General features: G+C 41.4%; 1 protein-coding gene across 2 annotated transcripts in view; it reads left to right on the forward strand.

The window, feature by feature from the left end:
• The window catches only part of Mki67 (marker of proliferation Ki-67), a 28,217-nt gene extending 17,383 nt beyond the window's left edge, over window positions 1-10,834 (forward strand). The window contains exons 13-15 of one of the 2 annotated variants that reach the window (XM_004838729.4): window positions 59-6,384; window positions 7,115-7,555; window positions 10,199-10,834. In XM_004838729.4, the coding sequence (XP_004838786.2) occupies window positions 59-6,384; window positions 7,115-7,555; window positions 10,199-10,264 (6,833 nt within the window). In that variant the 3' untranslated portion in view covers window positions 10,265-10,834. Of the gene's footprint in view, window positions 1-58; window positions 6,385-7,114; window positions 7,556-8,236; window positions 8,419-10,198 lie in introns of those variants that run through there. The other variant, XM_087185150.1, reaches the window with a different exon arrangement.
• The last annotated feature ends 205 nt before the right edge of the window (window positions 10,835-11,039 follow it).

Raw genomic sequence — 11,039 nt, forward strand, 5'->3', positions numbered from 1 at the left:
GTTGACATAACACAGTGGATGTAATGTATTTATTGTATGTATATTTCATTTCTTACAGGAGAAAATGTGTACTCTAGTGCTCAGAATGCAGCAGAAGAACCATCTGATAAATGTTTTGAAAGTCCTATGTTAAGAAGAAAGTGTATAAAGGGAGATGAAACGATAGTAAAAACTCCTAAGAACTTCCATAAATTGACTCATTTTAAGATGAAAACTCCAGATTCTATGACAGAGCCTCTGACGACAGTATCAAATACAAATAAGTTGAGAAGGTCTATGGAGCTCAGAAAAATGCAGATGCTACCTGTAGAAAGTAAGAATGAAAACAAAGAAGCAGACATTACTGAGAACTTCATAGGAAAAAGCCTGAGGAAGACACCACTTCGAGAAAAGGAAAAAGAGAGAGAGATGAAGGATAGTGAAAGATCTTTAGAAACATGTAAGGAAAATGTGGAATCAAATGAAAATTCTGGAAAGGTAACAACAGTGAGGCGATCAAGAAGTGGGGGAAAGAAGTATGAACCCACAGATGACCTGACAGCCCTCAAGAGAACACCAGAAAGAGAACCCACGGAATATGTATCAGGTACCCAAATGCTTCTGCAAAAAACGGATTGTGCTAAAGAATCAACAAATGAGGCAGGGACAACTACTAAAATGCCCCGCAAATCTTCACAGCCAGAACCAATCCACTCTTCAACAAGCAGGAAGAGACAGCTAAAGACACCTCAGCGAAAAGTGGATGTGAAAGAAGAGGTGCCTGCGCTGAGGAAGCACTCGAAAATATCAGAGGAATATACACACATAGTAGGTGATGATAAAAGTATGGAAGTGTTTAAGGAAACTCCAAAGCAGAAATTGGACCCAGGAGTATATGCAACAGAAATGAAGAGGTGGTCAAGAACGCCTAAAAAATCCCAACCTCTGGAAGACCTAGCTGGCATCAAAGAACTAGTCCAAACACCAGAACACTTAGATGAGCCCGTACATGAATACAAACCTAAAGTGCCTTGTGGATCTCCACATACAAAAGCAATGGATACCCCAAGAAAGAAAAACACATTGCTCAACACACTCCTGAGGAAAGTGGATATAAAAGAAGGGAAGGCCATGCATACCCCCAAAGCAACAGAAGGTGATGACAAAGGCATTAAAGCTTTCAAGGAATCTGCAAAGCAAACACTAGATCCAGCAGCAAATACATCTAGCAGCAAGAGATGGCCAAGAACACCTAAGGCAAAGGCTCAGACCCTAGAAGACCTGACTGGTTTTCAAGAGCTCTTCCAAACACCAGGCCACACCAAGGACTCAATTACTGAACGAGAGGACCAGTCAAGACCAGTGGATACTTCAACAACCTCAAAGAGACGTTCTAAGACAAGTCTGGGGAAAATAGATGGGAAAGAAGAGCTCTCAATACCTAGAAAACTAACACAGTCACCAGGCAGAGCCATGCACACACCTTCAGTACCAATTCAGAAGGGGAAAAACATCAGAGAATCTATGCAAACTCCAAAGCAGAAACTAGATCTGACAGAAAATTTAACAGAACTTAAAAGACCAGCACGAACACCTAAGACAAAGGCCCAGCCTCTAGAAGATTTGGCTGGCTTCCAAGAGCTCTTCCAAACACCAGGCCACTCCAAGAACTCATCGACTACAGAAGAAACCCCAAGAACACTCTTCAGATCTCCACAACCAATGCCATTGTGCACTGCAACAACCTCAAAGAGACATTCTAAAATAAGTCTAGGGAAAGTAGATATGAAAGAACAGCTCTCATCACAGAAGAAAGTAACACAGTTACCAGGCAAAGCCACGCACACTCCTTTGGTACCAGTTCAGGAGAAAGGTATCAGAACATCTACAGAAACTCCAAAGCAGAAACTGGACCAGAGAGAAAGTTTAGCTGGATTTGACAGATGCCTGCAAACACCTGAGACAAAGGCCCAGCCCCTAGAAGACCTGATTGGCTTCCAGGAGCTCTTCCAAACATCGGGTCATGGCAAGGACCCCATGACTTCTGAGAAGACCACAAAAATGCTCTGTAGATCTCCACAATCAGCACCAGTAGACACCCCAACTTCAAAGAGATGTCGGAAGACAAGTCTGGGGAAAGTGGATGTAAAACAAGAACTCTCATTAGTGAGAGGGCTAACTCAAATGTCAGAGCAAACCGTGTACACACTGAAAGTGAAAGTAGGTGGTGGTGACAAAAGTATCTGCTGTGATGCATCTGCAGAGCAGACCCTGGACCCATCCACAAATGTATCTGGCAGCAGGAGACAGCGAAGAAGAACTAAGACAGAGACTCAGCTCCTAGAAGATCTGACTGGCTTCCAAGAGCTCTTCCAAACACCAGGTGATGCCAAGGACCCAATGATTGTTGAAATCACAAAAATGCCCTGCGTTTCTCCACAACCAGGGCCACTTAGAACACCACCAACCTTAAACAGACGTCCCAGGACAAGTCTGGGGATAGTGGATATGAAAGAAGTGCTATCAGCCCCCAGGAAACCAACACAGTCACCAGCCAAATCTTTGCACACACATACAGTACCAGTTCAGGAGGAGAAGGGCATCAAAGCATCTGCTGAAACTCCAAAGCAGAAACTGGACCCAACTGAAAGTTTACATGGACTCAAGAGACAGCCACAAACACCTAAGGAAAAGACCGAGGCCCTAGAGGACCTGACTGGCTTCCAAGAGCTCTTTCAAACACCTGATCATGCCAAAGATCCAATAACTCCTGATGAAACTACAGAAATGTCTAGTAGATTTATACAACCAGGATCACTGAACACCCCAGCAACTTCAAAGAGACGTCCTAAAATAAGTCTGGAGAAAGCAGATAGGAAAGAGATGTCTGCTCTGAGGAAGCTCATGCAAACAACAGGGGAAGCCATATCCACATCCAAAGTACTAGAGGGTGATGACAAAGTGTTTAAGGATTTTGTAGAACAGAAACTGATACCAGTACCAACAAGCAACAAGAGGCAGCCAAAGAAACGTAAAGAGAAAGTCCCACCCTTGGAAGACCTAGTTGGCTTCCAGGAGCTCTTCCAAACACCAGGCCATGCCAAAGACCGAATAATTACTGATGAAACTACAAAAATGCCCTGCGTATCTCTGCAAACAGAATCAGTGAACACTCCAACAAGAGTAGTGAGATGGTCTACAACAAGTCTAGGGGAAAAAAATGTGAAAGAACACTTAGCAGTGAACAGTTTAACACAAATACCTGGGAAAATTGCATACACACATGAAGATCCCACAGATGATAAAGGTAATGAAGTGTTTAATAAATCTACAAAGCAGAAACCCAACTCAGGAGAAAGTGTTACTGGCAGCAAGAGACTAAGAGGAGAATCTAAGAAAAACTCTCAACCCCTAGAAGACCTGACTGGCTTCAAAGAGCTCTTCCAAACACCAGGTCACACTGAGGAATCAGTGAGTGATGAACAAATTACAAATATGCCTTGCAGATCACAACCAGAATCAGTGAACACTCCCAGAAGGAAAAAAACATTACCCAGCACACCCAGAGGGAAAGGGGATACAAAAGAAGAACAAGTCATACGTACACCAAAAGCAATAGAAAGTGATGACAAAAGCATTAAAGCTTTTAAGGAATCTGCAAAGCACACACTGGACCTAGCAGCAAATATATCTGTTAGCAGGAGATGGCCAAGAATACCTAAGATAAAGACCCATGTTCTGGAAGACCTGACTGGCTTTCAAGAGCTCTTCCAAACACCAGACCATGCCAAAGACCCAATGACAACTGATGAGACTGCAAAAATGCCCTGCTCATCTCTGCAAGCAGGACCACTGTACACTCCAACCTCAAAGAGATGTTCTAAGAGAAGTCTGGGGAAAATAGATGGGAAAGAAGAGCTGTCATCACTCAGGAGACAAATGGAGTCACCAGGCAGAGCCATGTACACGCCTTCAGTACCAGCTCAGGAGCAGGAAGGCATCAGAGCATCTACAGAAACTCCAAAGCAGAAACTGGAGCTGACAGAAAATTTAACTGCACTTAGGAGACAGTCACAAACACGTAAGGCAGAGGCCCAGTTTCTGGAAGATCTGTCTGGTTTCCAAGAGCTTTTTCAAACACCAGACCATGCCAAAAACCCAATGAAAACTGAAGAAAGTACAAAAATGCCCTGCACATCTCTGCAAGCAGGACCACTGTACACTCCAACCTCAAAGAGATGTTCTAAGAGAAGTCTGGGGAAAATAGATGGGAAAGAAGAGCTGTCATCACTCAGGAGACAAATGGAGTCACCAGGTAGAGCCATGTACACGCCTTCAGTACCAGCTCAGGAGCAGGAAGGCATCAGAATATCTACAGAAACTCCAAAGCAGAATCTGGACTTGATAGAAAATTTAACTACACTTAGGAGAGAGTCACGAACACCTAAGGCAAAGGCCCAGCCTCTAGAAGATCTATCTGGTTTCCAAGAGCTCTTTCAAACACCAAGCCATACCAAGGACCCAGCGATTGCAGACAAAACCCCCCAAACACTCTGCAGTTCTCAGTCAACACCAGTGGATACTCGGACAACCTCAAAGCGATGTCCTAAGACAAGTATAGGAAAAATGGATGTGAAAGAGCTTTCATTCGTGAGAAAAAAAACATTGAGGGAAACTGTGCACACACACAAAGAAGCCATAGATGATAAAGATAATGAAGTGTTTAAGGAATCTGCCAAGCGAAAACTGGACCGAGCAGAAAATGGACCTGGCACCAAGAGGCTGCAGCGAGCACCCAAGGAAAAGGACCAAGCCCTAGAAGACCTGGGTGGCTTCCAAGAGTTCTTCCAAATGCCAGGACACTCTGAAGAATCTGTTAGTGATGAAAAGGCCACAATAACACCCTACATATCTCCACAATCTGAACCGGTCAGAACCCAAGCAAACACAAAGAGAGGCCCCAGGACAAGAGTCAGAAAAGTGAACGTGAAGGAAGATTCCTCAGCAATGCAAAAGCCAACCCGAATGTCAAGGGCCACTATTCACACCTCTAAAGTACCAGAATGTGGTGACAAAGGCATTGAACCTTTGAAGAAACTTGAAAAGAAAACACTGGACCTTGCTGCAGGTGTAAGTGGCAACAGGAGATGGCCAAGAGCAGCTAAGGCAAAAGCTCAGCCCTTACAAGACCAGGCTGGCTCTAGAGAACTAAGCCAAACATTAAGCCACACTGAGGAATTAGTGAGGGATGAAAAAACCACAAAAATGCCCTGCAGGTCCTCACAACAGGAACCAGGGGACACTTTAACAACCTCAAGGAGAGGACCCAGGACAAGATTTGGGAAAGTAGACATGACAGAAGAGCTCTCAACACAGAGAAAGCAAACAGGAACAACAGGAGAGACCGTGAACACACACAAAGAACCTACAGATGATAGTAAAAGTATCAAAGAGTTTAAGGAATCAACCAAGCGAAAACTGGAACCAGAAGAAGATGTAACTGCCACCAAGAGGCTGCGAGGGACACATAAGGAAAAGACCCAACTGCTGGAAGATCTGGCCGGCCTCAAAGAACTAATCCCCAAACCAGCTTACACTGAGGAATCATTGAGGGGTAAAAAAACTACAAAAATGCCCTGCAAATCTTCACAACCAGAACCAGTGGACGCTCCAACAAGCACGAAGAGGCAACTCAGGGCAAGACTTGGGAATGTCAATGTAAAAGAAGGACTCTTGGTTGTGAGGAAGCCAACACGAACCTCAAGGGCCATCACCCACACCTCCAAAGTGCCAGAAGGTGAAGACAAAGACATCAAAGCTTTTAAGGAATCTTCAGAACAGGCACTGGACCCAGCCACTAGTGTAACAAGCAACAGGAGGTACCCAAGAGCATCTAAGGCAAAGTCTCAAGTGGAAGACCTACCTAGCCCTAAAGAAATAAGCCAAATCCCAGACCATACTGAAGAACAGATAAATGATGTTCATAACCTGAAGAGCAGTCTACAGCAAACACCTGACAGTATAAAACCTCTGAAAACATTTAGAAGGGTTCTTAGGGTCCCCAAAGAAAAATCCATAGATTTGGTGGACACCAAAGACCCTGCAGCATCACAGAGCAAAAGTAACATATCACTGGCCCCCAAGTGGAAATCTGGACAAGACAGAAATATCTCAAGAACCAGGGGCTGCGTGACTACACCACGGGACACAATAGGAGAGAATCTGGTTCACAATAAGCAGAGGACTACTCCCAGGGAGAGATACAAATCCCGTGATCCCTTGAACATAATGAAGAAACGTGTGAGAGTTGTTATGAACAGAATTGAATCTGTAGAAGAACAGAACAATAATATGAAATCTATCAAAAAAGAACACACGGTACAAGACTCAAGCACTCCAAATAAGGTGAGGGGCAGTGTTACATTATTATGTGTCATCGTGGGTGGATATGATTCTTTTCTGTGTAATAATTTGTACAGGACCTGATAGTGTATATAATTATAAGTGGATATCCTTTTTCATAAGGGTTTCTTTTGAATACTGTTAATAACTTTGGTAAAAGGCTCTGATAAATCTGAGATTTACATAGACATTAGACTGCTTCTGTAAAAAAAACTAGTCAAAATAATGATTGGAACATTGAATTATAAAGGTGAATAATATATGTTCATTTTCACTTTAAGAAATTAATCAGAAAAAAGATGGACTATTCAGTTCTGTGTTCATGACACTATTACCAAGGCCAGGGATGGGTACAAGTAGAACATAAGCCAGTATTTCAGCAGTGAGAGTATTCTCAATAGGGAGTGCAGAACAGAATTGTGTGATTACCATAACATCCAAAACTCCAGAAATCTATTTCCTGTCAGCTATCATTGTTAAAGGACTAGAATTCATTTGCCATTTATGTAATGAGACAATTTTCAATAATGTAAACTGTAGTTATTTAGATTTGATTTTCTCCTTGTTGAATTTGTTTTTTTTTTTCCTGGTACCGGGGATCTTACTTGGGACTTTATGCTTTTGAGGCAGGCAGTAGAACTACTGAACTAAATCCCTGGCCCTCTCCCTGTTGAATTTTGAGATGTGTTTTACTCATTTTTGAAATTTTGTGAATGTCATTTCATTTCTGTAGGGAATGTCTTTGCGCTCCAGACACCAAAATAAAACTGATGTAAACCAGCAAAAACTTGAAATTCCTATATCAGAAAAAGCCAAACTAAAGAGACATGAAAAGAAGTCCATGAAGACATCTGAAGAATCAGAGCAACAGATCCCAGGTGATGGAGCTGGGAAACCTACATCTAAGGGCAAAGTTGGTGGAAACAGGATATGCTTGAGACCTGGAAGACAAAATAAGAGCTCCCAGCCTCATACAGCAGAGGAGGATGTAAAGGAGAAAAACATGGAAATCTTTGTGAAGAATGGGAAAGAAAATGAAGTAACCAATAATTCAGACACTGTAAGTTTGAGATCCAGAAGGGCTAGAATTCAGCCAAAAGGAAACACTTTGGAGAGTGACTCTGAGCAAAGAATAACTCGAGGTGCCAAGAAATGTGCAGAAAATCCAAAGAAGGTATGTATTTCACTATTTTTATAAAAAAAGAATGTTTGGGTATATTTATGCCCACTGCAGCAAAGGCAAATGAAAAACACTATTATAGCATTATGGTGCCAGTTCTCATTTATAGAAGAAGCATCAATCTAAGCCATGCATTTTATTCTGATAGCTATATTATGTCATTTTTGAGAATTCTACTTTAATTAATGGTTTTATGTTATTGAAGACATTGAGAAAGATCTAGGAATTTATTTGTTTGCAGCTATCTGCTTATGGTGCAACTTATATGAAAGTTATGTATTGCTGGTTATGTCTTAAATTGGTAAATTGGTCTTCAGTTCATCAAAATTTGCTAAAAGCAAAAAGTAGCTATGTCTGGATATCAGAGGATTTCCTTTGCAAAGCCAGAATAAACAAATCCTGGAGATTCTGAAGACAAATTGCACTCTAAATTCTACCCAGACGCTACGTGTGTCATTTCACTCTTCCCAGCCAAACAGTAGCTAAGCTAATGAGCTATATGTGATACTAAAACCAGATCAAATTTATTAGCTCATGAATTACCTGTAATTTGAATAATCCATAGTGGATGATTAAATTCAATTAGTGTTCTGGGGAATATAATGATTTTGCTAGTTTAATAAGAGGTGGACAATACCTTTTTGTGAATGCTATATAATTGTTCTTCACATACAGACATTGAATTTATAACTATTCTGAGATCAGCCAATGAAATGAAGGTAGCAACTGCCACTTGGCCTACAGAATCGCGGCAAGTCTAGTTGCTTAGACTGGTGGTGTTTAGAACAAGCCAGGAACTTGAACTGACACCTCTGAGTCAAGATTCCCAGATGCTCTCAACACATACCACAGTCAACAGTGAGCTAAGCAAGAGGATTCTCCTTGCTGGCTGGTAGCAAGAAGCCTTTGTGAGGAGGTATGGGTAGAATGTTCCAGAGAGAGGGAGGAGGAGAGGCTCTGGGAAGCAGAGTGATGCCATGCATGTGCCAGAAATTAGAGTATCTGGAAGCCAAAGACATCTGATAGTGGCATGACATGATCACAAGACAGACCAAGGAGACACCAGGATCTCAGCCTCATGTGGTTAATATATGCATCTCCTGTTCCAATTTTAAAGACAGTTTAGGCTCTATACACTTACAGATTCATAGTTTGGAGAATAGTGCCTTATCAGAATGAGATTTAAGGATTAAAAACCAATCTCCTTTTCACATGAATGATTCTAAACACACAGAAATCAGGACCCAAGGGTAAGATAGACCTGGCTGTTCTGTCAGGAGCACGTATGCCTCTTCCTTAGAGCCATCAGTACCCAGGAGACACCAAATATACACTGATGGGTTTCTCTGGGGCTGACTACTTAGCTGGGTCCATCATGTGCCTGGTCTCTGGCTGTCCACAGACTCAAACTGTATATGAGATGTATATTTGATAATGAGGCTGAGGAAGGACCACAGGAAGGGATGGTCAGAGACTGGAGGCCAGGGTTATTGCTACAGCTCAACATTCATGAAAAGGTAGAGGAGATTTGTTTATTGCACAGTAGAATAGTGGCAAGAATGCTGACCAAGTCTACCTTCAGGGTTTCATTTAAGGTTTCTTCCACCTTAAGAGTCCTGAAGGGTGACAGGTGACTGAGGTGGCCTCCTGCTCCTGCCCTGTGGTCAGTGAAGTCACATGATAGAATCTACTCCTACCAATGGATCAGAGAAACAAGTCTTTCCTTTTCAGCTTGTATATTTATCTTTGTATTCATCCATGTTGCAGATTTCATGCTTAGTGCTTTTCTGCCACTGTGTAGTGTAGAATTTGATAGCATTAACAAATTAAAGGTCTTTCCCATTCAAACTAAACTTTGAATTTTTTGATTTCTTGTCTTATTCTATCTCTTCTTTTTACCTACTATCCATGATCACGTCATAACATTTCTTTTAAAATATGCCTGCTTCATATTTGGGTTTTTCTGATTAGTTTTTTCTTATTTGTATTTGATGGGGCCTTTGTTGAGCATGATGTAGACACCAGGGCTTGGGGCCTCCTTTCTGAAAAGATAAAGTTGTCTTGTTTGTCTATATTTAATCTAAGTTTCTAGATAGATTAGCTTCTGTCACCACCTATTCAAGAGGAGATGTCCCCCTATTTAGAACACACTTTAGGAAGTCTCAGGCCACGCTCACTATTCACAGATTGTCTTCTTTGCAGGGGAAGTGTGGTTTAACAGTCAATCCTTGTTGAATTCACTTTTCCTGAATTACATTTTCTTTTATTTTTTTATTTTTTATTTTTGGTACCAGGGATTGAACCGCTTGCAAGGCAGGCAGCGGAACCACTGAGCTAAATCCTTGGCCCAATTACATTTTCAATTGGTAAAAATGTGTACATTGGTAATGTAGTTGGTTTTTTGTATTATTTAGTAGCCTTTGCTTGCAATGATACTATATTTAAGTTTAAAAAACTAAATAAAACATTTAGGAAAATTTAAGGTGATATATCCTAAAACTAATTTCCAACCTTCAATTTTTTAGAAGTAACAAAGGCACAGTACTTGGTAAGGATTTGGAGTTTTACAGAGTAGGATTGATCACAAAAATTATTTTTTTTAAAAGTTACTCAAGAGTTGTTTTTCTTCCCAAACAGGATAAGGACATCAAGGACACCAAGAAAATCAGAACCAGAAGTCATCGGAACATTGAAGATATTTAGCAAATAAATTTAAGGGAGAAAAAGGGCTAGGGATTTAGCTCAGTGATTCCACAGCCTGCCTTGCAATCGCAAGGTCCTGAGTTTGATCCCCAGTACCAAAAAAAAAAATTTAAGGGAGAAAAATATATAATATTTTAGCTGTAAGTTCTAGTTTAATTTTCACCATTAATGTAAAAGTGAACTCTGTAAATAATTGTATCGGTGTATTTAAGGGAAGAAAACCTAGAATCTTTTAGCTTTGCATCTTGGTGATAACCACCATCTTGCCCACCAGGTGATTCTGGCTGGCATTCCAAACCCTACCCTGTAAAGTCCTGAAGACAGCTGAGCATCTGGTGCCAGGCACTGATGCGTGGACTGTTTCTTAACTGACCTCTAATGTGTTAATAGTCTTTGAGAGAGCCCACATACATACATTTGTCTAGCGTAGCATATAAGCCCCTTCCTCTTATCTCTGAATCTAGGAATCCTGTGTTGCTACTTGCCGAGACAGGCTTCTGTCCCTTCTGTCCATTAAGTTCTTAATAAATTGCATTCTTTGTTAAAAAATAAAAGAATTGTCTAGCTCTGAATTTTCTTGAAAAGCCAGCATAAAAGCCATGCTGGGGGTTTCTGGGGTTCTAATTTAAATGTTTGGTAGTGGCCTGGCAAAGGCTCACCCCTCTGTGTTAGAGAATAAAGCCACTGATTTATCATTTCTTGAGATCAGTGTCTGTTGGCCTCTCTGTAGCACTTGCTACACTGCATGGTTGTTGCTTGTGTTTGTGTTTTCCAT

This window comes from Heterocephalus glaber, unplaced genomic scaffold (genome assembly GCF_053883595.1).
Source record: "Heterocephalus glaber isolate CG9 unplaced genomic scaffold, H.glaber_assembly_v1.0 deba00001497, whole genome shotgun sequence".
Classification (NCBI taxonomy): domain Eukaryota; kingdom Metazoa; phylum Chordata; class Mammalia; order Rodentia; family Bathyergidae; genus Heterocephalus; species Heterocephalus glaber.